At 45.3% G+C, this 26,805-nt stretch overlaps 3 protein-coding genes, 2 long non-coding RNA genes and 3 other non-coding genes across 12 annotated transcripts; 3 read left to right on the plus strand and 5 right to left on the minus strand.

Annotated features, from left to right (window-relative positions):
* Nucleotides 1–103: 103 nt before the first annotated feature.
* Nucleotides 104–7,579, minus strand: LOC101072238 (phosphoribosyl pyrophosphate synthase-associated protein 1). Of its 2 annotated transcripts, XM_011603833.2 has the most exons (11): nucleotides 7,165–7,579; nucleotides 6,878–6,930; nucleotides 6,178–6,244; nucleotides 5,877–6,049; nucleotides 5,685–5,800; nucleotides 5,285–5,340; nucleotides 5,067–5,212; nucleotides 4,324–4,365; nucleotides 2,651–2,721; nucleotides 2,186–2,332; nucleotides 104–1,932 (listed from the first exon to the last, which is right to left on the minus strand). In XM_011603833.2, exons 1-11 carry the CDS (start codon nucleotides 7,245–7,247, stop codon nucleotides 1,774–1,776), a joined length of 1,113 nt encoding a protein of 370 aa, XP_011602135.1. In that variant the 5' UTR covers nucleotides 7,248–7,579; the 3' UTR covers nucleotides 104–1,773. The 2 variants fall into 2 exon arrangements, with proteins under 2 accessions (XP_011602135.1, XP_003964542.1); XM_003964493.3 differs by lacking the exon at nucleotides 4,324–4,365 and having other exon boundaries at nucleotides 7,165–7,578.
* Nucleotides 7,580–9,124: 1,545 nt separating this feature from the next.
* Nucleotides 9,125–14,332, plus strand: cygb2 (cytoglobin 2). The gene is made up of 4 exons (XM_003964492.3): nucleotides 9,125–9,284; nucleotides 9,362–9,504; nucleotides 11,900–12,131; nucleotides 13,695–14,332. Exons 2-4 carry the CDS (start codon nucleotides 9,362–9,364, stop codon nucleotides 13,857–13,859), a joined length of 540 nt encoding a protein of 179 aa, XP_003964541.1. The 5' UTR covers nucleotides 9,125–9,284; the 3' UTR covers nucleotides 13,860–14,332.
* A 182-nt stretch (nucleotides 14,333–14,514) lies between these two features.
* On the plus strand, nucleotides 14,515–16,770 carry LOC115249905 (uncharacterized). Its single transcript, XR_003888520.1, has 3 exons — nucleotides 14,515–14,938; nucleotides 15,309–15,376; nucleotides 16,387–16,770. It is a non-coding gene; the product is annotated as an uncharacterized lncRNA (long non-coding RNA).
* Nucleotides 16,771–18,256: 1,486 nt separating this feature from the next.
* fbf1 (Fas binding factor 1) lies at nucleotides 18,257–25,597 on the plus strand. 4 transcript variants are annotated; one of them, XM_029835914.1, is made up of 29 exons: nucleotides 18,257–18,715; nucleotides 18,824–18,854; nucleotides 18,945–19,075; nucleotides 19,174–19,219; nucleotides 19,300–19,342; nucleotides 19,426–19,476; nucleotides 19,550–19,688; nucleotides 19,769–19,840; nucleotides 19,933–19,977; nucleotides 20,124–20,228; nucleotides 20,320–20,458; nucleotides 20,900–21,042; nucleotides 21,162–21,255; nucleotides 21,340–21,894; nucleotides 21,969–22,034; nucleotides 22,117–22,175; nucleotides 22,499–22,551; nucleotides 22,670–22,795; nucleotides 22,883–22,983; nucleotides 23,075–23,248; nucleotides 23,477–23,584; nucleotides 23,659–23,848; nucleotides 23,937–24,047; nucleotides 24,115–24,291; nucleotides 24,382–24,558; nucleotides 24,633–24,770; nucleotides 24,840–24,939; nucleotides 25,017–25,132; nucleotides 25,372–25,597. In XM_029835914.1, the coding sequence occupies exons 3-29, from the start codon at nucleotides 19,057–19,059 to the stop codon at nucleotides 25,447–25,449; spliced, it is 3,225 nt and encodes a 1,074-aa protein (XP_029691774.1). In that variant the 5' UTR covers nucleotides 18,257–18,715; nucleotides 18,824–18,854; nucleotides 18,945–19,056; the 3' UTR covers nucleotides 25,450–25,597. The 4 variants fall into 4 exon arrangements, with proteins under 4 accessions (XP_029691774.1, XP_011602133.2, XP_029691773.1 ...); XM_011603831.2 differs by having other exon boundaries at nucleotides 19,028–19,075; XM_029835913.1 differs by having other exon boundaries at nucleotides 19,028–19,075; nucleotides 22,502–22,551.
* On the minus strand, nucleotides 25,309–26,507 carry LOC105416431 (uncharacterized). The gene is made up of 4 exons (XR_003888426.1): nucleotides 26,184–26,507; nucleotides 25,964–26,005; nucleotides 25,725–25,784; nucleotides 25,309–25,555 (listed from the first exon to the last, which is right to left on the minus strand). It is a non-coding gene; the product is annotated as an uncharacterized lncRNA (long non-coding RNA).
* On the minus strand, nucleotides 25,623–25,692 carry LOC115250095 (small nucleolar RNA R38). The gene has a single exon (XR_003888656.1). It is a non-coding gene; the product is annotated as a small nucleolar RNA R38 (small nucleolar RNA).
* LOC115250084 (small nucleolar RNA SNORD49) lies at nucleotides 25,857–25,930 on the minus strand. The gene has a single exon (XR_003888645.1). It is a non-coding gene; the product is annotated as a small nucleolar RNA SNORD49 (small nucleolar RNA).
* LOC115250083 (small nucleolar RNA R38) lies at nucleotides 26,070–26,139 on the minus strand. The gene has a single exon (XR_003888644.1). It is a non-coding gene; the product is annotated as a small nucleolar RNA R38 (small nucleolar RNA).
* Nucleotides 26,508–26,805: the final 298 nt, after the last annotated feature.

Here is a 26,805-nt window from a genome sequence, read left to right on the forward strand (position 1 = left end):
TTAGGTGTAAAGTCTTGTGCTTGTATCATGCTACAATATATCTGCTAATGTAAATAGAAGCATTGAACCATTAATGTGGATTGAAAAACGGATTCAGACCAGGTACAAGAGGCAAGTTTTATTCCCAAATACGCTGACAACCATCAGAGTCAGACATAATGTTTTCTAAGGTTTTAAATTAGACAACCTGGACATCACAGGCAGGACAGGGGAACACGGAGCACAGAGAACACGATGGAGGACGCGGATCCATCTGAGCCGGCACGGCGACCGCATCCAAGAGGAGAGCCTGCAAGCTTTAGCATCGCAGCATGCGGACCCCTAAATACTGCAGCGGGGGGGGGGGTACAGGAGTGGGTCTAACTAACTGGAAAAGGATCAGGAAATCCAGCCCTGCTGGTTTAGGAGACATTCTCAGCGTGTTCTCAACACACCGCGCACAGATCAAGCAAACGTGCATTAGCTTTGCAGGTATGTTTCCCTGAGCAAAAGGCTCAAATCGGCAAGTACAGCGTCACAAAATGACCTCGAAGGGGGGGAAAAACAACAAATTCAATTTTATAAAATGCCACACGTCTGTTTTGTAGGGCTGTCTTCAGCGTAAGTACTCTAGTAATAATCAACCTTTTCAAGTTATTGTCTGACAAGCGGCTCTGTTTAAAGTCTCCCAGCTGCTCTTTTCCACGTGCTCAGAGCACATGCACAGTCTCTGATCAGGATGCTGCTAACCTATGCACTGTAAAACTGTAGAAAATCCTTTTTATTGCCATCTGAACTGTGACGTTTCAGACAGAGACCATCATTTTGTTCTAAATATGATCCCAACACAGTTTTGTTCAGTTTGTTTTGTTTTTAATAAGCGTCTACTGCTGGCATTGAACAGTCCGGGTCACCCCCCCCACCCACCTTTAGTGAGTCAGGAGGCAGCAAACATGTCGACGGAGGGAGCGTGGTGCTGGATATTTATGAAGTGACCCCTGGCTTTCACCTGAAGATGCAGGTCAGGTCGATCTATGCTGAATTAAAATTAAAATGACATTGATCTGACAAAAAGCTGGGTGTGCTCAATCATTAATAAAGTCCTTTGAGGTGTCCTGACTGCAATTAAAAGTGGTTATCAAGGCAAAGAATGCCATTTAATTTCTAGGCTCCTTTTTTTTAAATCCCTGGCAGGATGTCTTTAAAGGAATACAATTCTTTTGGGAATGAAGGTGCACGTTCACTCGCTCACATCACATTAGTGACGGGCTTACAAGTGGTGAGAGTTCTTCTGGAGATGAACTGAAAACCTGCTGACTCCTCCACCCGAACACCTCAGCTCAGCCAGGGATTAGTGTTACACCTCTGGGGTGGAAGAGAGCTACCGGAACACCTGGGGTGTTTTGAATGAGACCGCACATGCAGAACAAAATAAGGAGAAGCAGAACTGGGATCTAACGAGTGTCTGTTGAGCTCACATTAGAGCGTCAGTAAAGAAAAAAAAACAATTAAAGTAAACTTCCATAAATTATCTCTTTTGTTTAACAAATTCATTACATGTCCAAAGGTGTCTGACATCACCTGTTTGTTCTAGTATCCTCTTTCAGGAGAACAGGGCACATTTACCAACATCAGAACCGAGTTCAATCACGCAGTCGATTCACAGGATTGCATGTGCTTTAAAAGGATCTAGTTCTATTTTACACCGGGTGTGACGCTTGCATTTTGTTTTTTTTACAGCGCTGGGAGGAAGGCGCCCCCGCTGCCTGTCGGACCCACCTCGCGCGGGTGGCTCTAGTCGTCCACGGCGATGTTGCGGAACAGGTAGGCCATGGACTCTCCGTTGTGGATGCGGCGGATGGCCTCGGCCAGGATCATGCTAACGTCCACCGTCTTGATTTTGGGACACTGGAGCTTCTGGACTTCGTGGGGGACGGTGTTGGTCACCACCACCTGGGAGAGAGGGAGGGGATGTGTCACATGACCACAAAGATTAAAGCTGCTCTCCATTTAAATGGCACCGATTACAGTACATTATTCTGATTATAAAAACAAGGGAAGCCCTAAACTTCCTGAACGTTTGAAAACAAGGAAGTAAAACCAGAACCTAATGGTCAAAGAGATGCCGTTCAAAATAACCACCCCCCACCCAAAATACTACTAAGAGCAAAAGGAGCCACTGAAAGTGGGGTTGAGGCGGGCTCACCTCATCAATAGCAGACTCCTCGATGAGGCGAGGAGCGTCGGCAGACAGCAGTCCATGTGTGGCCATGATGTAAATCTTATAGGCTCCTCTTTCTTTCAGGATCTCTGCAGCTGCAACAAAGTCTCCAACATCATCTATGATGTCATCCTGGGTGGGAGAGGGGGGGGGGGGGGGACAGAACGTATTTTTATCTCTTACTTGTGTTTTAAATCAGCATGGGAGCGATGAGCCAGCTCATTAGTGAGCTGAGATTAACCACTGTGCTGAGCCGTGTCTCCGTTCATAATAAAGCTTGGTCGACGCGAGACTGCCAACAGTTTCCTGCTTTCTGATGCTCTGATGCCTTGACTCTTCCATTTTAAATCTGGATTATCACTATTGGCCAGGTGGGAAGTGAACTGGCTTCATATTGGAGCTGTGAAACAACCAGTGTCGCCGTCAGGGCATCAGCTCGTAGCCTCTTACCACGATGATGGCGATCCTCCCTCCCACGTCTCCGACTACAGTAATAGGTGGTTTTTCCTTGGCCATCATCACTGTGGGGGAAAGCAAGAGGTGGTTACCCGTGCGCACCTGGAAACAAAGGCCAAAGCTGTTGCATTCCAGATCAGAAAAGTAGATTGGGTAAAATGGGTCGAAAAGTCTTTCTCTCTGATTTTGAGTGGTCTATCTCTACTGTGCACAAAGGTGCAAATGTTCTGCGACGGCTAAGAATCACCTTCTGCAACTTGTCCCCCCATTGTACCCCACCTACCCCTAGAGGATTTACCCAGAGGGACAAACTTAGTACAGCACATGCCATGCATAACCATGATACTGGTTTTCTGCCCAGTATACCCAATCAGGAGGTAAAGACTCGCCGCCTTGACGCAGGCAGCCCCAGGCCGAGGCAGGACCGCCGCGGCGGCCTGCGCACCAGCCGCGGTGCATCAGAAAGTCTGGTTTCACACAGGACCACAGCTGCTGACAAGCACTCATGAAGGCTCCTTCACACATACTTGCAGGTGTGCTGGGAGCAGGACCAACAGCACTGCCGGCTCTGAATGCTTTTACATGCACGCAACAGCTGCAACGCACCGCGCACGCCCGTCACGCCGACGCAACAGCTGCGTTCTGTCAACCAGCGAGACGTTTCAGTCTTAACTGAGCGCAGCAGCGAGACGGGAATGACGGCTCGAGTCGGTGGACGAAACCAAAGTGTGTGTGTGTGTGTGTGTGCACGGTTGTGCTGGTTTGGGATCAGCTGCATCGCAGCCGGTATCAGCGGTTGCCTTTCAAGCATTGCTGTGCATGTAAAAGTAGTCATCCAAAGGTTATCAGGATACAATCCAGTGGTTAACAATCAGCCGGCCAAGCTGATCGGGGAGGAAAAAAAGGAATACAGCAACAGAGAAGAGGTGGAGCATGCCTTGCAGGACACTTTGCTGAGTACCGTGAGTCGCACAGCATCAGAAAACCCGCAGTGCCGCACACAAACTGAGCACTCTCGACCGTAACACAGCAAAAGCCACGTGGTTAGCAGCTCGCGGGTGCCTCCGCGGCTTTACGGGGGAAACTGCGACGAGCCACCTGGGGAAGGTCCGATCAGACATGAAAAGAAGAAAGCCCGTTAATCGGTCCGACGGGAAGTGGGACGCACCAACATTCCATCTGTCAGGTCTTCATCCGGTCATTAGATGGGAGGTTGTAAAGCATGCTTCATTGTTTTCACATGCAGCCATGAGCAAATGTTAATCAGCTTTATCGTGGTTAATCAGCACCGTGTGTTGATTGGCAAGATAAGGTCCGGGTATTGAAATATAAAAAAGAAAAAAGAAGGGGGAGGGGGGGGTTCTGGTTTGATTCGTGGAGCTAGCAATAAAACAAAATCAGACCACAAACAACACAGAAAGGTTTGACCATCCAGTAGAACTCGCAGTCTAGTATCTGAGAGGAGTGTTTTGGGATTGATGGTGGTGGATTCCACAGCGGTTTGGCCTGGAAAAGAGTCAGATTCTGATGCTTCCCCCCCCTCCTGAAGCCAGACTGTGGTTTCACTGGATGTGGCACAAACCTCTTTTCTCTGCATGCACAACACGAGGGCCCATTTGAGGAGGAGTCGTTTTAAAGTCAGGTGTGAGTTAAGTTTACGCTCGTACTTGGGAGCTCTATGCCAGGGAACGGAGCTTGTTGTTTGCCTGCTATTGCCAACAAATAGACACCACGTTAACACAAATGCACACACATTTGACAGAACAAAAATATAACGACCAGACTCAGAAAATCCTCCCTTTGGCGCCACAATTTCAACACATCAGGCGCGTGTAACCGTTACCTCCACTTAGTCTACGTGAGACCGCGTTTGTGCTCAAAAGGAGGATTTTTTAAAAGTCAAGTGTGAGATTCAAAACACATTTTTAATAAATAATAACGCCGGATACAAACACTTTGGAGTAATTTGCCGATTACACAAGCATTTGATAGCGATATATAACGGCCTTAATTCCCACTGCAATAAGTGTCAAAAACTAAATGGCAAAGCCTTGTTAGTATATCTGAGCAAAACGAGGATCTCAAATTAACAAAGGTGAATGGGAATCGGGAGGAGACTGGATATGTGGCGATTAAATATGGCGCTCTTAGTAGGTTTAGCGTTGCGGTTGGTGGAGGATGCAGCATGGGTACGAGTGGTGGATCTGTTGGAGTCAAACATGCAGCAACAGAAAAAGGGAACATTTTTGGAGTATGGTTGATGTATGAGTTCCATACCACCAGGGGCCCTGTGAGGCTCGACTAGTGCAACTTAGAATTCTGAACAGAAGACTCCTACTGTGACTATGGTAACTACATTAACAGACATTAAATGCACAAATCTACACAAAAAAAAGACAGGCGTTCTTACAAGGGAGCTCGAGCCCCGTGTGTCCGGTGGTGTTGCGTACGCAGGGAGGGGAGTGTCTCCCATCGGCCATGTCAGACTCGGAGCACTGAGCCTCGCCGTGGATGACAGCCAGGCCCAAACGCAGCCGCTCAGCGTAGGACTGAGCCCTGGAAAGGTCAACGCAGACCTTCAGAGATGGAGACTATCCTTTTTTTAATCTCTTTCTGAGCTGTCCTTACCTTTTAGCTGCGGAGGGAGACTTTGCCACAATTATTGCATTTCTGTAATCAGGAATCTGCCAGGACAAAAGAAACAAACATTATTTGCTTTGGTTTAACAGATCCAAGACAACCATCAGTCCCTTCAGGGACTCCGACACACTGTTTAATGTTTTTACAACAGTCCCTCCTCCCTTCACTCATACTGCTTGAACAGGATCTCTTATGTGCTCTGGACGGGCGCAAGCTTGTCGAGTGAGTCAGCAAGTCACATAAATCTGACCGGTGTGGTTGGGAGAAGGCGGCCCACCCCCATGTAAATATATATGCGTGACATCGAAGCTACTCGGTGCAAAGCTGCAGGGATCCTGAATACAATCAGAGTCCGTCTCATTTACGCACACGTGAATAAAACTATCACCTCTTCCTGGATGTACTGAATCAGGAAAGGAGAGGCGCGCAGGTTGTCCACTGGGAAGGTGAAGAAACCCTGAATCTCCTTCTGGTGCAAGTCCATGGTGATGATGTGTGTCAAACCTGCAGAGTACAAAGACAGTCGAGGAGCGGAGTAAACGCAGGCCGCACTCGCGGGCACTCATTTTGTCGGCTTTACCTGCTTTCGCCAGCATGGACGCTAAGAGCTTGCTCACTATCGAGCCTCTTTTTCTCATCTTGCACTGTTTGCTGTAGGGGAAGTAAGGAATCACTCCAATGATGTTCTTAGCACAGGAGGTCTTGAGGGCGTAGGCCATGATCAGCAGCTCCATTATAGCTGTGTTGACATCTCTGGTTGATCCAAAAACAGACAAATTAGTGACGCTGGGCAACATGGAGACACGAAAAGACCACTGAAAACAGCTGCGTTTGTCTAATAATGAAGCAGAGTACCAGAAACCCAATTCCCTACCACTCACCGTGGAATGGTCTGAATAATGAAGATAGTCTGTCCACGAACTGATTCTTTTACATCCACTCGAGTTTCTGTGGTCAAGAAAACACGACACAATTAAGTCAGCCTTAGTTTAAAGTTCTCATGAAGCATTTATCGAGGTTTCAGCGCGTTCTACGTTGCATAATTATAACGACCTTGGTTCGCCTCACACTTGAGGAGCTGTGTGGGCCAACAACTCTCTCCATAAATGCAGAAGAAACCTTCATACGCTGGAGAGGCAGCTTCAGGAGGGGGTTTAAAATCTCACCCAACGACACTTAGACATGTAGGAGGCAGAATCGGGCCAGAAACTCTCAATCACAACTCAAGCAACTGAGTTTCTGCCGCCCGTTTTAACTTGGCAAAGGAATGTCTACGTTTTTTCAAATCTCCTTATGGGCTTTTGTGGCTGTTACAGGCCCCCGTGATCACCTCCTGGTTCCGTCCTGCGACATATATCACACACAACCGTCATTGAGTTCTGCTCCTCAGCTTTTTCACAGCTCAAATCCCTGTTTCCAATCAGTGAAGTTACAGACTGAGCATTGAGAAAAGTGTTACAGAAGGATGATTGTTGAACTAAGCTGGGTTAAACAATGAGGTCTGGCTTGAATCAAAGATTCCAATGCATTGACAGTTAAAATGGCGTTGCTTTGCAGTGCTGAGAATAATGTTCTCATTACCTCTGTTGGACTCCTGAAAAACGACAGATTTGCCAAGTTCAACTCCAAGCCGTCTGTAAAACAAGAGCAGAGTATTTCAGATGAAAAGAAACCAGTGATAAATGGCGTTGCTCGGTCTAAACTTGGCTCGTTCAATGATCCATTTAATCGGAACCTATTGGCCCCAGATGAGTAGAGTCAAAGTCACACAATACTGCCACATGATACACGTTGTCTGTCCTTTATCTTCCAGCCGATGCCATGTTTCTCTTTCGTTACTTTTTACTGAAACTTGACGTTGTTCTTACTCTGTTATTTTCTTGGCCAATTCTGTACACGCAACAGATGAATTTGCGGAGAAGACTCGATAACCACTTTTAGGGGCATTCATCGTCCTTGGAAATGGCAGAAGTATCCCTTTTATTCAAAAAATGATTTAGTTTCCCACTCCTTATGACGTTGTAGCTAGCCGACTATCTTGCTAGCGCTAGCAACTGGCACTGACTTGAGCTGATAGCGTCCTTTCGCAACAACAAAATTTTGTCTTTGACGTAAAAGAACGAAATGTTTTTAATGCTTTATTAATAACCGTTTGTGCCAAATAAAAAGCGCTAGAACTACCGCTAAAATAATTTCGTATATTGAGCCTGGTCTAGCCAATACTACAATAGCATATGGTCTACGTCCACAACTACGGGTGCTGGCTTAGGACATTTGTTTCATGCGCCGACGCGTTGGGATTGAACCGGAAGTTATACACTTGAAAGGCATTTATTTTACATTTTTATTTTAATAATTTTCTACATAATTTAAAGTCATTTAAATAGTGATGTTCAGTAAAAGCTAACGTAATGAACTCAATAAAAGAAATTGTAACAAGACAATAGAAGAATTATGACGGCCCCGTTTCTTTGAAATTTAAGAGGATTATTATTATTATTATTATTATTTTTAGTTGGAACATTTTTGTATGAATATGTATTTACTTAATAGACATATTGATAGTAGTACTTAAACATTCCGCCAGATGTCACTGCTTACTCACCCTCGATTAAAGTAATCTATTAACGAGACAATAAAGATAAAATGAAGTTTTGCCTTTCACCCTTGTGTTTATTGCCGTTGTTATGATTCTCCAAGTATTTCTTCTTGTAAATGTATTCTTTTTTTTAATCCTTCTCAACCCTTTTTTATTTGTGTTTTTATCCTATAATTTCACCTATTTCGGTGACATTCCTTGTCCTGCTCCATCTTGTATAAATATGATCATTAATACCAAAGATGGAAAATAGCATGATTTTATTGCATTTTCAGTAACTAATTAGTGCTGCTGGTACCTATAAGCATCATGTGAGAAAAGATTCACTCAAACAAAACCAACAAATCACATTCCATTTTAATCTCTTTTACCTGTGTGCCCGTGACAGTATTTGATTATCATTATTGACTGTCACTGATTATGTACAAAGTGATGCATGATGTGATCCGTCTACTTCAACTAGACTTAAGATGTTGACCTTATGAATTACCGTTCATTGACCCGTCATTCAGCTGATGACGTTGCTGAACTCTATTCACAGAGAACACATCACACCCCCCATTTAAACATTAAAAATCACACAGATCACAAGCACAGATTTCACACATTGTCGTATACGTGCCGTCAATGTTTAACATGGCTGTACTGAAGAGCCCCACCTGGGTTTAGATCTCACTCCATCTTATTTGAATTCCTTCTGCTCCAAAAGCGTCTCCATTAAAATATTACTTCAGCTAATTGACCTCCTTTTGCAAAGGCCACAAGCTTACCCAGCTTCAGCTGTGACAACAAAGTGAGAATTCCTGCTGATAGTGCCTGCTGTGACAAAGGTTAACGCAGGCATGCATTGCAGAGTGTCCCCGGGAAAAAAAACAGAAGAAAAGAGCTAAAACACTTGATTCTGATGGCACAGTTTCATAAATCTGACACAAGCTGTTTAATCTGAAGTCAGAATTCTTTTAAAATTAGACAGCCCTGTGGGAAAAGAGAACATCACCCCAACCTAATCTTAATCTGAAGTGAAAGCGTCACAATGTAGCCCTTTATTTGGCTTTGACAACCTCATCTCAGGTTGCAGCTGAATTCCCTTATGGAGGATTTGTCGTATCGCGTTTCCTCAAAGCACACCTATTGTGCAAAGGTGAGCGGGGTAATGAGGGAGAGGAAGGGGAGGGAGGGGCGAATGTAAGAGGGAGTGTACAGAGGCTCCTCCCTACTCGCTGCCTGTAGTTCTTGTGTGTGTCCATGTGTGTGTGTGTAAGCTTGTTCTTCACTCACACTCGTTCACCAGCGATTTAGAGGTGGAGAGCAAAGACAACCTCCGAACAAAGGAGGGAAGGGAAGGAATTGTCTGTCACAAAGAAGGAGACGCTACACCGGACAGCAGAGGTGAGGACAGGGGTTTGTTTACGAGGGGAGGGTTTTCTGTCAGGCTGTGACAGACGCGTGCACGACTGTGCTCCCAGATGGAAAGGATGCAGGGGGATGGAGAGCTGGACCACGTGGAGCGTCCGAGCCCGCTGACTGACAAGGAGAAGGTGATGATCCAGGACTCCTGGGCCGTAGTCTTCCAGAGCTGCGATGATGCCGGGGTGGCCATACTGGTCAGGTATACATCTTCCTCACATTCCCTGTCCTCTTTTACGGTTGCAAATTCAAGTTGTGCTTAGAGGCAAAGGTGAAGAGGCAGCAGCACTTTTTATAAAATCACTCTGCTCATCTTTTTTTTAAGCTTTACTGGTTCCCTGGGTAATATAACTGCACCTGCCGGACACATGCCCTGCTTCTCTGCCCCCTGAAAACTCCTTATCCTAATGGTTTATACAACCTGTCCAAAAGGCCAGAGCTGGTCATATTTCTTGCATAACATATCCTCAGATCTCCTCCTTTCCTGTAATCCCATTTTTTCAAATAGTGAAAGCAAAGGGTAAACAGCGTCATCCATCAGGGAGACGTTTCTGGCGCTCCAGAAGGCTCCTCTCCCCTCTTTGGAGGTCATTTCTTGTAAAGCCAGGACCGCAGCCCGGTGGTCCCTCCTGACATTTCACTTTATCTGCCTTTGGTTAATGATTATAACGTGAATCAGTCACTGTCAGAAGCTTCTGCAGCTACAAATCAATACTTTCCTCTTGCATCACTCATCATTCATTTCAAATTCAGTTATTCCAGCTGACTTTACATCTCTTAAAATATGCAAATGTGTGTGTGCGTGTGTGTGTGTGTGTGATGAGACTCTCATTGCGTTCATGAGGTCATAAGACTTTAAAAACGAGTCACTATCAGATCACATTGGCTTTCAAGTCACATGATTTCGACTTATTACTAAAGAATCCCCACCTATAGATTTGATATCAGTGATTTTAATGTTTAAATGCAGTCTGAATGTTTATTTTCCTGCATGTCTTCCTCCTCGTTGGCCCACCAGGACCAAAGATTTTGAGGAATGGGGATTGACACATTAGCGCCACGCCAGTAAATCCTTCCGGTCAGCCACAACAGCAGATGTTGCCTCCCCGCTGACCCTTGGAGGCCACTTAAATTCTTCAAACAAGCTGTCTTCTGGGTGTAAAGAGGGAAATCATGGCTGTAGAAACTTTCTCCGGATTCGTCTCTTCGGTTAGTTTTGAAGAGTGGATAAGAGCGGATTAAGAGCCTAGGTGCAAAACACTAATGAGGCGATTTATATGCATGCACGGGTCATTCAATTAGGAGCCGGGGAGATAAATGCCACCTCATTACTTTTCGTTTCCGATCAAGGACGCCTTCTCCACCTCAAAATCATAGAGCATGCACAGGAAGCCTCATCTGCATGTGCAAGAAAAGATTTGCATGGCCTTCTAGAACAGTTGTTACTGCAGATGGAGGAGGAGGTGGGACGGCACATGTGTTGGCCTCGGTCCCAGATTGTGTGTGTGTGTGTGGGGGGGAGGGGGGGTGTTGTTAGATTGCTGAACCTCTGAGTGTTGACTGTGGACCCTGACCAAAGAAATCAGAATTGAAATGCATACATACCCGTCTCAGCAGTCAGGGCGTGTCGGAATCCTGTTTGGCCTGACATGTTTATACCAACTGATGCATCGGAACATGTTTACATGTGAACTTCTTATCTCTGAATACAGGACAGATAACGCAGGTGATTTAGTGTGCAGGTGGGCTTGAGGTCAAATCCATATCAGACAGCGGCGTATTTAGTAAAACTGGATGACCAAAGAACAGCAACAACTGAAACCACTGAAAAACAACTAAAGTCAAGTTGAATTTGAACGATTTCCACCGCGTGAGGGGAAATGAAAGCAACAGAAATTGAGTTGTGTTTAGAAATCCCGTCCTGCCGTTACTAATGGCAATAAAAACAGCTGTGACGCGACGGATTCCTGAATCCCAAATATGTGAAGATGAATTTATATCTGTAATTATTAATCCTCTTATAACAACTCTGGTTGAACAACGCACCATTTATTCAGAGCGAAGGAATCAAACTGAGATATTCAGAACATTTGATACGTTACAAATATCCCCTGTTTTGACTCACTGTTTAAATAACATGCAGAATTACAGTTTAAAGCACAGGAAAATCCTACACGGAAGAAATACATTACCGCACATGTACAGTTTGACGCCTAAAACCATGACTTTTGGCTTCTGCTGGCCATTGGATGCTATAGGGAATGTTAAGTAAATACAAGTTGTCCTGGGAATGTTGCCACTGACATCCAGTAATGCTGCAAATTGATAAATATTGCAGCACTTTCATTAGTGGAGCACCACTGTGTTATTGTTAGGCAACACACAGCGATTCCAGAGACATTGATTTAGACGGAACTATGCGAGGTTGTTTTGTAGAGTCCAGGCCTCCGAGAGAAAGAGTGCAGCACTCCCGCGTCAGTGTTAATATTTATGTACCAGCAAAAAATGAACACCTGCTTGTCCGCGATGAAGATCCCGAGATCAGCAGAGCAGCTGAATTCTGTCCTCTCTCACCAAGCTGCCTGGTTTTTTTGCAGGTTGTTTGTGAGTTTCCCCTCATCCAAGCAGCTTTTCAAGGACTTCAAGGACATCGAGGAGCCGGAGGAGATGCAGCGAAGTATCCAGCTCAGAAAGCACGCTCACCGAGTCATGACTACCATCAACACACTGGTGGAGAACCTCGACGACGCCGACGCCATGGCTTCGGCGCTGAAGTCGGTGGGCAGGGCCCACGCACTGAGGCACAAGGTGGACCCAAAGTACTTTAAGGTGAAATGGAAGTGACCCAAACACACACTTTGGTGTTTCCGTTGATACAATACATGACTCTCAAAACTGCAACAAAGAGGAGGTGCATCGTGAATTTAGTCAGATATTTTCAGATAATCACACGCTCAGTTTTCATACTTTCATGCTTTTATTTTATAAATGTGATGAGCAGATTGATTTTCTTGTCAGAGCTCTGTTCTTTCAACTTCATCTTTCAGCACTAGAGCCCTTTTCAACCCTGGAGAACTTCAGAACTGATGCACTTACGAGCTCCGCGCTTGATTACTCTTGTGTTGATGCCGGCCAGTTTCTTCTTTTATGGTCCCAGTTGGTACAAATCGCTGCCAGATGTCTTCAACAAAACTAGATAAACACACAACACCCCCTCTAACCTCTCTACTGGCTTTGGAATACATCTCAAATCTTAAATAATCATGGATCATACTTCTATCTTTATCTATTAGGTTTACTATTATTCCTTGGTTTATGTGCATAAAAAACTTGATTTACTCGATACGAGTCAACTCAAGCTTGGCGCTTCATATTTATTCAGTCATCCAACTTCCTACAACAGAGCAATTCCATAAAGGCAAAAAAAAGCTTTGAACTTGCAAACAGAAATGCAATAGCCAAGAAAACAAAAAATATTCTCTGGCACTTTCAGCTGGCAATTGAGGTATCAACACTATAAGAGTCCCTGTCTGCCATGGAGTGATGCCAGTGCCCTGATATATAAGCAGCCAATTGGAAATGTGCAAATCGCTTCTTAAAAAGAGTGTCAGGTACCCTTCATTAATGCCTATAAACATCCTCCAGTTTACTGTATTCAGGCTTGCAGGCAGCATTTGTCATGGTCCCAGAATTAAGCCTCATCTCCAAACACCTTGACCACACAGGCCATGCTTAGAGAGCGTGTTTCCTGGATGAGCATATTACATTGGTGCTTGGATTCCAGCATAAACAAGCTTTTCGAGGAGGTTGTCTGCAGTTTGCGTCTGAGGCTTTATCAAAATTCATATCGTTGCGGCCCTTTAGCATGCCTGTCACATAAACCGAACGACTCTAATTACACATGTGACACGCCGACAGCAAAGTTCTTCTGGTGATTAGGTTGGGTGTGTAGATCGGCAGAACCATTCCAGAACACCATTCCAGAACAGGGTCTGTCATTCCTCATCATAGTCTCATTCCTCGCAGTACTGAAGTGTATTATTGAAGTGTTTGGTTGTTCCTTCCTTAATCTTAAATCCTTAACCGTATGTTTTCTCTTTTCTTTTCCAGAAAAAAGTAAATATCCTTAATACTTGGCTCAAGATTTGGTTGAATGTATAGTAGGACAACAGCCATAGTTCTGCATCACCAGAAGGTGGCAGCACTTATATCCCCAGTAGCCTGTTTTGACTTGGCGTTTGAAAGTCGCTGTGTGGTCGGGTCCATCTGGAATCCTGTTTACAGCAGAACGTGAAGCCGGTTCAAACCCATGCTGAAACTGAGGCCGTGCACTCTCAAAAGTGACTTTCCAGGAACCTTTCAAGCAGCTGTATTGTTTTGTGTATTGTGCAGATCCTCAGCGGTGTCATACTAGAGGTCCTCGGAGAGGCGTTCACAGAGATCATCACAGCAGAGGTGGCGTCGGCGTGGACAAAACTCTTGGCTAACATGTGCTGCGCTGTCGCCGCTGTCTACGAGGAAGCGGGCTGGACGAAGCTGTCGTCCTCAGCAGAGTGAAGGTCATCGGTTCACCGGATCAAGAAAAGATTCAGGGGAGAGATGAATTGACCGGACTAACCTTTGGGAAGAATGCAGAGTATTATTGGAGCGTGGGGAGTGAAGCAATGATGCATCAGAGGCTCTTTTTGGGATTATGCAACAAAATTTACTGAGAAGGAGGGGGAGGTTAAAAAGTCAGGCCTTTATTTTTGTCAAGGAGGAAACGTGTTTGGGATGGAGAGGAAGAAGCAAAACCACAAGTTAAACAAGATAGCGACATGTAACTTGGATGTGCCTTTGTATATCCAGAACCTGCCGTTACATAGGGCATGCTGTACATAAAAATATCATTTTTAGTATCAAGTATCAACTTGTGTGACATGAAGAGATATTTTCATACACCTTTATACTGTACGTCTTCATTTTCATTGTGACTCACCTTTGTATCTGTAAATTTGGAATAAAAACATGGCAAGAAAGAGTTTGCATCATTTCAATGTGTCCGTTTCAACTGGATCCACCTGCACTGCTGCTGGCGCACGTTTCTATTAACCTAAAGTGTGAAGGGATTAGCTGTGAAACAACATCTTTTGTCTCCATACAGTCAAGAATGCCATCAGTTAAGGGGACGGTTAATCCCTCCAGTCAGTGTTGTGACACGAAATCACAGGGTTGCTTCACAAACACACAGAGGGGGGGAAAGAAACATGCTGCCTGGAATCGATGCGCTATGTCGATGACAGTGGGTTTTTTAAAAGAAGAGAATAAACAGCATGCTCTGTTTACCTCCGAGTCCTTCCATCCAGATCCGTCTTCCGCTTTGATCCAAGCTAATCCCCCGTGCTAATCTCCCCAACCGTGAGTCAGAGCCAGGAGGGAAGACAGGAATAGTTGGGACTGTTTCGCCGCCGTCGCTGCTGCCTGTCACCGTTCGAGCCTTCCAATGGGAGAGGCCCCGGTGCCTTGAGCTCTGCAGCCCCATCGATCCCGAAGCCCCGGCGGAGGTCGCCGGGGGTCAGGACCATGTGCACCACCTTGGCGGTCCTCACCACCATCGCTCTGATCCTGCGGCAGAGATTCTCCAGCAAAATCAAACCGTGAGTTGCTCAGGAGTGTGTGGATGAAGGAAGCATGATGAGGGTCTGTGATCTGATCTGAAGTTCAGGTACAATTATCCTGCTTCACCTCGGCAGGAACAGGTTAATGAGTTTGCACTTTTGCCTTAGTCAGCACTTTAAGTCCAAATAAATAGCTCAGCCTGAGACATGAGATCTGCAACATTGATTTATAATCCACTCAAAATGCATCCACTGCAGCCCTGCTGTCAGAGTTACGCCCAGGTGACGCGTCCTTCAGAATCAGAATCAGAATCAGAACCTTCAAGGTGCGGGTGAAACAAAAAGAGCTTTGAAATATTCCCAAGGTGCGTGACAACAAGTATGTTGTTGTTTTTCTCAACTGTCGCAGGCAAAAAGAGGCTTGTGAGAAGGAGGCGTCAGACAGGAAGAGCACCAGAGATCACAACCCATAACAGGGTAGGAACACACAGGTGATAAACAGACAAAAAAGAGGGTAGAATTAAAGCTATCCAGCAGCTTAAAGGGTTCTTTTAATGAGTTTTTATAAAAACATAGGCCCAGACAACATAACACCCCCCCCCCCCCCAAACACACACACACACACACCTACACATGTCAGATCTAATTAGAAACACTGTTCAATGTGTGACAAAGATATGCAACAGTCATTTGAAAAAACTGTCACCTCTTATACGCTCTGTGCTGGTTTTCTGAATGCTGTCGTTGGTGGTCGGTGGAGGTCATGTGCATTTTTAAAGGGGTGAGGATCCACACCCCTTCAATAATGCACAATACTTCCAACAACCACCAAAGACCACCAACGATAGCATTAGTCTTACAACTCTGTGTGTGTGTGTGTGTGTGTGTGTGTGTGTGTGTGTGTGTGTGTGCGCGCGTGTGCGCGTGTGCGCGCGTGTGTGCGTGTGTGCGTGTGTGCGTGTGCGTGTGCGTGTGTGTGTGTGTGTGTGTGTGTGTGCGTGCGAGCATATTGGAGCAGTGGAGCATGTTACAGAGGCACAGATGCATGAAGCTCTAAGATGTCTGCCCCACATTTAGCTTTTAAGTATTCACAGCGTCATCGCTAATACTAAATGATTCACAACAATCTGCCGTTTCTTGGGCAGGTTATTATAAATGCATCCCATCCCAATACTCACATACAGAATGTTTCAATACAGTCATAAATGGTCATGAACGGCCATAAAGGGCTGGTGTGCAGGCCGATAAGATAGCTCCTTTGAGTTACCTCTCATCTGTTCTGAGGCGGACGTTTTCAGCCGCGTCATCGTGATTCGCTGTTTTGAGGTTGTTATTTTACCTGCTACAATCGTGACCTTGCATGTTTTGTCCCCCCGTGCTCTTCAAAGCCAACTGAGCATTCCTCCTTTTACCACGTTTGGTTCTGAACGAATCAGAGGATTTTACAAGAAAAGCAACCTAAAGCCCTTTTTGTTTCCCTCCAGCAGATTCTGCTTCACACACACACGTGGCTCCAACTTGACCACATGCGGATGACAGAGGCTCCAATTACGACCAGGGGAGACAAATCCCATGTGTGCAGCTCAATTTTATTTTTCTTTAGCTTTTGCTGCGGAACAGATGGGATCAAGATTCCAACTGATTGGGAATGTCCCACACCTTGGTCCTACAAAAGCAAACAAAACGTCTCTTTGAGTTCATGTATTGCTGGTTTTGAAGGCGATGCATGGTAGGAAATAGCAATCATATAGTTAAATTCATTTGGAGTAGAGACTGAGGTCGTGTGCTGCTGCAGGTACAGTGTATTCTCTTCATCTCAAAAGGATGTTGTTCTCACAATGTAAGCAAACTAAATAAATGTAAAAAAAAAAGAAAAGCCTTTGTGTATTTTTTCTGGTCTGGTCTTGAACAATTTGCTGATTATTTGCTTTATTGTGCATTTCTATTATTTCAGGATTATAAATATAGTTAGTCTATCTGAGTTCCATGACCCACACACATTTCCACTCTTGAAATGCATATTTAAGGACACATCTTTGAAGTGTGCCATCTGATCATATAATCATATGGTGAACACAGGCTGAGCAGCATAGGCTGTTGTCACGTTGAGGAATCTCACAGTGTCCTCTCTAAATCTCTAAAAAATGAGGTGCAAATACCTGAATGCCACAGAGGACTGATGGATGACAGAACCAGGTCAAATGGAGGTCAAATGAAATTTTTACTTTACACCCAGAACTAATTAGAACAAACATTTATATGATATATGATAACATTTGTGTGAATAGTGTCAGTCGGGTCAGTTGAGTAGATTAGTCTCCTTTGTTGAGTAGTTCAGTCCACTAACCCCTGGCCGCTGTATCTGCTTGCATTGTACCTCTGAATTTTCAGGTATTTTTGCAAATTCTTTTACATTAATTTGTCATCATAAACAAAAACTAGTGATTCGAGTTGAGTATGTTAAAACTCTGCTGCCTCCTGGTGGCAATAATACATATATACAAAACAACACATTTAATGGTAATCGTGCATGATTTGGGACAAATTGTGACTTAAAAACAACAGTAGTGCTCGAAATCTTTGATATGTTCTTAAAACATTTCTCGTATCTACAATGAGAAAGTCCTGGAAGGGACCACAGCTGCATCCTTATTCATATAAAAATGCATTTCTCTTTGATGCTAAATAGAGCTGCCTCTATTGGATTTAATCAGTTCAAAATTTTAACCTTTGTTGAAACCAGGTTTTTCCTTTATCGTCCAAGTTCAATTATCGGTGTTTAAAGTCGAAATTACGGCAATTTCAGCAGCTTCACAGTGGACAGAAGAATCAAATATAGAAGGCCATTAAATGGACAGATTGTGCATCCCCAATAAGGTTGATTGAGTCTTTTACACGCCAGAGCTGACAGGAAATCATTAAAGAAATATATAAAATTTTATACAGACAAAAGCCTGAATATAATTAGTCACTACAAGCAAAATAGGCTTTAAATTTTAAAAAAGTGGGATACAGGGAATACAGGTCAAAATCTACACTCAGAGTTGGCAAATACAAGGTGAGGACAGCAAAGGGGGAATTAAGTGTGTCTGGGGGGGGATTAATACTGCTCAAAATAGATCCCACATCCAACAGGTCTCTACAATCATGTTGGCAGGAGGACAGAACATCATTTTACATGATCAGCGCTTAAAGACAATTAATGCCAAATTAAATATGGCAATTTACAACAAAAGCGTAGTTAAAAAAATATATCCACAAGGGAAAAAAGACGATTTTTGTTTTGTTTAGTATTGCCATTCTGCTCTACCACACTCCAACTTAGGTGGCGGTATTGCACCTCGACGCTGGTGCCACCCGCCTTAATACGCAGAAGAAGAACGCTTGGAGCCCCGACCGAGTAGGTGCCAAAGAAAGTACCGACTCGGCCCAAGTACCTCTATGAAACGTCTCCAAACTGTGCCGTGCCGAGCCGAGTCGTGCTGAGTATGTACTAGTGGAACAGGGGCATTATTTACTGGTCATCTCCGGGGGACATGGGGGTAGCCATGTAGCCTAGCTTAAGCTAAGTGGATAACTAATCCGCCGGCGATAAATGGTCTAATTCAATCAACGTAAAAAGCAGATAAAATAGCCACAAATCGCCTCAGAACACACAGAAGTTCCACTGTCAGTATAAAAAAAGAGCAAAAGTTGACAAATGTGTCGTGATGCTTGACAAAGGCGCGTTGCACTTTTCAAAGCAAATGGAATTATTTGAAGAAGAAAAGAGTGCCTGAGGTTGGAACGGTCTCGGTGATCCTGCCTGTTGCTATGGTGAGGCCATCACTGGCTGTAGTGTGGTTGCATGGGGACCACTGGCTTTTCTGCTACTTTGTTGTATTCCAGTTGTAAAACAGGTTTTTATTTTAAAAATAATTTCAGGCTTCAAAGACGAAGACCAAAACATTCACAAGTAAGTAAAGACATTAAAATCAGGTTGTCTCTGTAGTATGATTACAAAGTTCCTTCTTCACAGCTATAATCTGTATTACTTTTTATATAGGTCCCCACACCCATCAGTTATAGTGATGACCACAGGTACTCAAGAAATATTTAATTAATCAACCTTTAATGGGTTTCACCTAGGTTTATTGGATGATAAGGACTCGCTGGACATGTTGCTTGATGACAAAAGTCAGTTGCCTCTTATTATTTTAAATCCACCTGTATTATCGTTTTGCCACAGTTAATATTAAACAGGTAATGCATTGTGATCATTTGTCAATCAACAGAATATCAAGCAAAAGGTAATGTGGCTCTTGGAAAACCACTGAACCGGTAAGTTTAAGGAGGTAATCCGTTACGACCATGGATCCTAAATTATTCTTCTGATCTTGTGTTTTGTTTCGATTTTCCAGCTCCTCTGACACTGACATGAAGCAGAATCGCTGGAGCAATGAGGTATTTTCACAGACGGAGGAAACAAATGTAACAACCAATCGATTGTTGTTCGAGCTTGTTTTTTTTCTTCCCTTATTTCCAAGGACTCTGACATCTCAGATGCAGATCCTGCTGAAATACTGAAGACACTAGTGGTATGAAATATTAGCCAAAAACTCGGAGCCAAAGCAAAGTTTTTGTCTGTACAAACACTTCATCTTTGTGCAGGACTATGATGAGCTGGAGGCTGAACGCTTCCTGTCAAAAAAGCCAACAAAAGCGCCTGCAAAAAATAAGCCATTTGGAATCGAGAAGCCAAAGAGTTACCCAGCCACGACAGGAAGCGATGTGGAACCAGAGGGGGCAGGTAACTGTCATCAGAACAGATGCAACCATAGAACTGTTAAAACTGCATTCAATCTGTGGCTTCCCTTACCTTTTACTCAGACGTCACAGCGACAGCAAATAGGCCAAACTCTGCCTCTGGTTCTACTGCAAAGAAGAAGGTCACCTTCACCGGTGAGGGAGCCTCGTGGACTTCGTCCCTCCTGGGGTTTGTGGTACATTGGAGGTGTTTGCTAAGTGCTTTGCTTTGTCTCATCCTGCTGTAGAAGAAGTAGACCTTGAAGCTCTTGGACAGATGTCACATGCGGAAGGTATGACTGAGGAGCTGTTCATTAACCTTTAAACATACATGCGTCGAACCCTGTAACAGTCAGCTGCGTTGCCTAAGTAATGAATTTCTAAAATAAATTTAAAACATACAACTTGTATGAGAAACACGTAATTCCCGCTCATTCAGATAATCGACAAGATGAGCTGCTTTTAAAAGAGACCAAGCCTGGTTCTGGAGGAAACGTTCAAGAGTCCAGACCTTCATCGTCTCCTCTCTTAAGAACTAAAACATGTGAGTCTTCAACAGTTTTCTATTTTTAACTTTTTCCTCCAGTGATGCAAACACACCAATGATGTATTTTTGCCGTGTGTATATTCCTCAGCGGAGTTGGGGAGAAAACGGAACCCCCTTTTGTTTGATGACGACCACACGGATGACCTGCTGGACGCCCTTGGTTTTGACAGCAACAACAACAACAACTCCAAGAAAACTGAACCGGTTTCATGGCTCAACAATGACGGGTGGGTGCTGCGTTTGGACTAGAGGACAGAGGCTGTGAGAGGCCGTCCTATGCAAGACCGACTATCTAACAGCCGTTAATCTGACCAGACTGGCCACTAAATCAATGACTGTTTGAAGCGATCGCGATCCTGGCAATGTCTCGGGTGACCAGACGTCCCTCTTTGCCTGGACGTGTGCTCTTTTTGACCTAAAAATATGTGGAATGTTGAAATTTTAAAGTGACCGAAGATTTTATTCCAATGGAGCCTCAGACACATTTACATTGAATTTTCGTTTTGTAGTAGTCACGTCCACCTTCTCTACCCTGCTGAAGGGTTTCCCTTTTCTGGTCACCTGAGGATTAATAGATGAATTTTTTTTTTTTTTTTTTTTTTAGAAAAAAGGTCGTTAGATTGATTGTTAAAAAACAACAACTTTGAGACGTTTCTCTCTGACCCCAGGGCTGGACCCCGGCAGAGAGTTCGGACCAGAGTAGATGACATTCTGGAAAATCTGAATTCCCCGCGTCCTTTGGAGCGACCTCAGACCAGAGAGAAGGATCCTCTGGTTGAAGAAAAGCAAAGAGTGAACACTTCTGGGAAAGGTACGTGTGCACCGTGACCTTAGTGTAAATATCCTTTAAAGATGTAGGTGCTGGCCTCCCATGACTTCAGGTCAGTTCCTTTGTTCTGCAACTCTGTATCAAGCTTTTCCCCTGTTCAGTATCAGCTTTGCAAGAGGACCTGGCATTCGGATCCTATCAGCCCTCTTTGGGACCAAAACTTCGAGGGCAACCGTCCAGCAGACCATCTCTCAGGTGTGAGAGCTCTACTGTTCATTTTTGCTATTCAAGAAAGTTTCTGGGTTCAAGAAAATATTATTAAATTTAATTCTGTCTTAGGTTTTCCTCAGAGGAACCTGACATCAGTTTACCTGAGAAGAAACCCAAACCCACCTCCTCATCCAGAGACCATAGAGCATCTGATTGGTTAGGACTCCGATCAGATGATGACGTCCCAGCAGCGGATGCCATCAACACCAAAACCCCAGCAGAGGCTCCTGTGTTGGAGAGAAGACCTTCCCCAGCTGACACCAACATCACATCTGCTGAAGCAACGAAACGTTCAGCCCCGACGGACGAAGTCCTCAATGAAACCAAGCAGGAATCCTTGAAAAGCCACTTTAAAGAGGAAGACAAAGATGACTGGCTCCCAGGGACACTGAGAAGAAAGGCTCTGTCTGAGTCTGCCTCATCAGAGAGAAGACCCCCCTCGACTGACAGACAGGCCTCGGCCCACACTGATGACGCTGCCAAGGAAGTTCAGCCGGAGGCCTCTAAAGACCAACACAAGGGGGAGGAAGATGACTGGTTAGCAGCGGTGCTGAGACGGAAGACGCGTATTAGAGCCGAAGACTCAGGCCCGAGACAGGACCTGGATCTGGAGTCGACCGTCAGGTAGCGTGGATTTACAGCTGTCTTACCGTGCTCGTGTGTCCACTCAGGCTGATTAGTTTATTATGATTCTACAGCAATGATGCCACGTCAGGCGCCCCCAGGGGCCGGCGGGAGTCTCTCCCATCCGTTAAAGAAACGAGGTAGGTGCATCGTCTTTTAGTTTAAGCAGAATGATGTCCCCGTTGGACACAGTCGTGACGCGGTGTTCTGATCCACTGGCAGCTTTCCTGAGCAGCCCGGTCACAGCATTTTCTCCACCGATGAAAAGGGAACCTATCAAGGTACGCCGAGTTCCTCGCCTTCACTCCCAGTTTCTAATACCAGCTGATTTTTCTATTATTTATTGTTTTGGAAGTGAACTTTGGATCCTTATTGCATTCCCTATCCCGCAAACCCAATACAATACTCTGACTTCAGCCTCACTCTCTGTGCTAAAGTGGAACATCAGACCCTTTTTCCTGGCGGAACCAGGAGTTGTTGATGTTCTGCGAATGTTCTGCCCTTTTAGGGGGACCAAATAAAGCTCACTTTTAGAGCTGCTCACTATGCAAACAGGATTTTAATATAAAGAAGTCTTTTTGGTTGTTTCTCCTTTTCATAACAGCAGCTTCACAGCTAAACCGAGTGAGAACTTCAGCAACATCTGGCCAGCAACAGGTAATCTTACATTTGTCAGCTTGTGGGTGGTTCTGTTGATATATATTTCCCAGTTTCTGTCAGGAACCACGGTCCCTTTACCTGCCTATTGATTCATTTTTTGATTTCTGTTCTGAAGGTGGTGCAGCTACAAAGTAACAGGGGCCTCACAGAGCCAGGGGATCTACAGAGAGTGAGAGAGAGACAGCAGCAGCCAGGGGGCGATCAGGCTTTACAGGCTCGCATCATCCAGCTGGAAGGACAGGTGACACACCAAAGGGACATTTAGAGCTGCTGTGTTTTTGCCGAGTAGAGTCCGCAGAGTCTGACCCTCCTGTGTGTTGTTGCCCAGGTGAAGACCCTGGAACTGGCCCAAGAACAAAGCAAAATGTTGCTGGAGAATGTCCAGTTAAAGCATAAACAGGACGTGGAGCTCATGGAAAACACATACAAGTCAGTAAATTACACATGCAAACACATGTGCTCCATACCACAAACTATGCGTTGATGTTCTATATTTAGACATGTTTTTCCTGCTTCTCAGGACTAAAATGAAATGGTTGGAAGAATCGGCAGCCCAGAGAGAGACGCTGGCGCGACAGGAGTGTGAAGGCCTGAAGGGACGGCTCTCGGAGCAGCAAGCTGAGTACCAGCGCAAACTGGACCAGGCCAAGCGAGACAGGGACCAGGAGGTGGAGCAACTCAGAGACGTCCACAGGTACGGCAAGATATACAGTCCAATTGAAGCCACTTTTTTATTATTGAATTGATTAATATGCAAAGGAAATGACAACGAGTAACGCAGCTTCTTTACTAAAAGAAAATTCTTATGATAAAATGTACGTACATGATAGAAATTCAGCTATACTTGAGGGCAGTGCTCGCTGTAGCAGCGCACTGGAAGGCAGCAAAAGACTGGTGCATAATATTCGTATTTACAATCAAGGAACTCGATCTCTGAGATGAGGAAAGACCACGAGGACCAGATCCAGCACCTGAAGCGCTTGAAGAACGATGAGATCGATGTGGTTAAAAGTGCAACCTCCCAGGCAAGGTATGTGGGTTCCTTTCTCTCCTCTTGTTTAAAACTGCACAAATAAACATGTTCCTGCTTTTTCTGCCCCCCAGGTCTCTCACAGTTGTCACCGAGCAGATGGAGCAGTTCTCCTCTCACCTCGGAGAGCTCTGCTCTTTCTCGGTGATGCAGGACCGTCTGGCAGAGCAGCAGAAGGCCGCGGTGGAGGAGAGGGCGTTCCTGAAGGACATCATCTCCAGGATGCACACGCAGCTCAGAGAGCAGGAGAGGCAGCTCGAGAAGGTGAGGACGGAGCTGGCTTTACCGCGGTGCTTTCAAGCGCCGCCGCAGCGCGGTGGAAGACGCGCAAACACATTTGTCTGTGCCTTAGGAACGGTGGAAGGCGACGGCGGAAGAGGCCAAGGCCGAGTCGATCCGAAGGTGCTTGGAGGAAGAGCGACGCGCCGTCGGCAAAGAGAAAGAGGAGCTGGAAAGAGCTAAGGTGAGGAGGGTCTAGTGCACTCCATCTGAGAGCATGTGCCGGGCGCGCTGACCTCTATCTGCGTCAGAGCGCACTCGTGGAGGAGCAGGCGTCGGTGATGGAGCACTGCGCAGCGGAGAGGAGGAGGCTGGATGCCGAGTGGGCCAACTTCCACAGCGCCGAGAAGCAGAGGCAGGAGCAGCTGGAGAAGGAGGTCGGCGGCCTGCTGGAGAAGAGAGAGAGCGCCATCATCAGTCTGGCCAACGTCAGTGTTTACGCTCCGGTTTTACACGCTGCTGTTGTTGGGACTGATTCGGGATGCCTCTGCGCGTGTCAACATTATGGGATGTTGTAGGAACAAGCTGAACTGAAGGTGCACGCGGCAGAGCTGAAGCAAAAGGAGAACGCTTTGGCACAAGAGAGGGAGAGTTTGGAACAGCTGAGGGAAGAGCTGGAGAGCAGCAAGAAGAAAATTGGCAGCATGGAATCCAGACTCAACACCCAGATCCAGGAGGTGGAGGCTCTCAGAAAGGTAACCCCCCCCCCATGATCTTCCAAACATTAATAGGAGTAAAATGTAACCCCTCCATCTTCTGTACTCGGCAGCTGGCTGTCCAAAAGTATGAGAAGGGAGAGCACGCACTACAGGAAGCCAAGAGCGTGGAGGCGGAGCATGAGGCGCAGCTCACCGACATCCACAGGCGGAAAGAGCAGCTGTGGAAGCGGGAACAGCACGTCCTGCAGGCATGTGTCATCACCGACGGGAGGATCAGGGGCCCATCTGGTCTGAACACTGACCCTTCTGACACACAGGAGCAGTTGAGGATCAGTCAAGTGCAGAAGGTGTCGGAGCAGTGGAGAACTGAGCCTCCAGTCACAGCTGCACCTCGGGTGGAACCATCCATTTTGCCAGGTTAGATCAGATATGGACTCAGTGACTCCACGGAATAATTTAATATGGAGCAAAGGACAAAAATTGTCTATCTGCAGATCTGTATCCACCATTGCCAAGCCCTGCATGTCCACCCCCCTCCAACCCCGCCCTGGACCAAGAGTCCATGTGTTACGATGCTTTTGTTGCCATGTGGGGGTACATGGCACAGAAGGTAACGCCTCACACTCCGCGTGTACATACTTTATAACCAACATGTGCAGTTAGTGTTTGAGAACTTATCTATAATTTACTTGTGAGTTTAGATGTGGTTCAAAAGCAATTAACTCCTCAGATTAAGATGTTTAGCTGAATTTGCCTTCATGCGAAACAAGAGTTGACACAGACGACTTGTTTGAACGTGCTTTTATTAATCTTTTCTCCTAACCGACCTAAAATGTCTTATGCCCACAGGACCAAGGAAACCTTCAAGAGGAGAAGATCTATTTAGAAAATTTAAAGAGAATGCTTGCACACACAGGCCATCAGTGATTTAGCTATAGTGGCGTTACAATTTTGTATCAGTGCTTTCTTGTTATGTTCATGGTGGCACCGGTCTTCTGGATCAAGCCCGTGTCCACTCCGCCATAGTTTGTACCTGAAGTCAGAAGTAAAGGAGATGGTTACAACACAAAAAAAAGTATGCCGTCCTTGTGTCTCAGCACTTGAGCCTCAGGTTACCATGACTCCACACTTAGGTTCAGACAGGGATAACTTGTATCATCATGGGCTCCATCGTGTTTTACTGTAGGCCTTGCTTCATTTACCTGTTCTCCTTTCAACGCCCACGTGCCATCTTGCGGTTTCGACGTTGCAGAGGCAAACACCTGTAAGAAGACATTGGATGCATGGATCACATAACCGGATTAAGAGTCACCAAAGACAAGGTTTGGCAGGTTTCTCAGAGCAGCTTGTGCCATCGTCAGTTATCGTGTCAGACGGCACTTCCTATGCAGCACTTCTCATCACTGAAACCAACTGGAATCCTAAACGTGTTAGTACAAACCTTTCGATACTCCTTCATCCACACGTGGAATAGAAGATCGGCCTGCAACAGAACAATTTTTTCCCCATTACCGATTGTAAACACTATAATACGCGATAACACACGACAGTGCAGATCAGATACCATTGTGTCCACACTTAATTCAGACAGGGATAACAAAATCATCATATGCACCGCAGACGGTTAAAAGCACAGCAAGCAGCTATTTTGTCAACATTACCTTTTATTTGCAACATTAAGCCGAGCAAGAATGATGAGTAAAGAAGTCAGTCCGGCGTGGTCTTGCAGCACGTGCGGGTTAGCCTCAGTAGTGGCTAACGGCTAATAGGGCCGCATATTTCTTCATAACCGCCTCCGGAACACTTGAATTTGCCCCAACTAGAGATCAGATTACCTGTTCATGGCGGCTCATCTACATAAAAATCCGGACCAATGTATAAATTTATCCCTGCATATGAAAGCAGCATAATGGTGCCTTCTCACGGACAACCTTCACGCCGCCAGTACATAGCGCGAGACAGGAAGTTCGGCAAAGTAGGCAGATATGTAGCGGCCACGTCATTACCCACGTGACATCCGTGGGCGTGGCAGAAGTTGCTCTATTTATTACAACTATGCCCAATATTTATTACTCCCTATTCTTTTTAGTATCTCCCTCATACCAAAATATACTTTTAGGAAAAAACTAATTTTCTCCAGGCTACTCTTGAAGGGCACGCTGAGAGACGTTTATTATGCAAATATTTTTAAACGTATATCTGCTAAATGAGGGGATAAAACAAACCTCCCGATGTTTTCTTTAAGGTTTAAACGTCTGGTGACGTCTAAGAGAGATCAAACCA

Source organism: Takifugu rubripes, chromosome 5 (assembly GCF_901000725.2).
Source record: "Takifugu rubripes chromosome 5, fTakRub1.2, whole genome shotgun sequence".
Taxonomy (NCBI): Eukaryota; Metazoa; Chordata; class Actinopteri; order Tetraodontiformes; family Tetraodontidae; genus Takifugu; species Takifugu rubripes.

Coding starts and splice junctions, on each gene's coding strand:
- LOC101072238 (XM_011603833.2), bottom strand. CDS start 7,247: ATGAATGCCCCTAAAAGTGGTTATCGAGTCTTCTCCGCAAATTCATCT. Junction 5,801..5,876: donor GTCCATGCTGGCGAAAGCAG/GTAAAGCCGACA, acceptor TGTACTCTGCAG/GTTTGACACACATCATCACC. Junction 5,341..5,684: donor TTCAGTACATCCAGGAAGAG/GTGATAGTTTTA, acceptor TTGTCCTGGCAG/ATTCCTGATTACAGAAATGC.
- cygb2 (XM_003964492.3), top strand. CDS start 9,362: ATGGAAAGGATGCAGGGGGATGGAGAGCTGGACCACGTGGAGCGTCCG. Junction 9,505..11,899: donor GGGGTGGCCATACTGGTCAG/GTATACATCTTC, acceptor GTTTTTTTGCAG/GTTGTTTGTGAGTTTCCCCT. Junction 12,132..13,694: donor TGGACCCAAAGTACTTTAAG/GTGAAATGGAAG, acceptor TGTATTGTGCAG/ATCCTCAGCGGTGTCATACT.
- fbf1 (XM_011603831.2), top strand. Junction 20,229..20,319: donor TCTCTTAAGAACTAAAACAT/GTGAGTCTTCAA, acceptor TATATTCCTCAG/CGGAGTTGGGGAGAAAACGG. Junction 24,292..24,381: donor CCATCATCAGTCTGGCCAAC/GTCAGTGTTTAC, acceptor GGGATGTTGTAG/GAACAAGCTGAACTGAAGGT.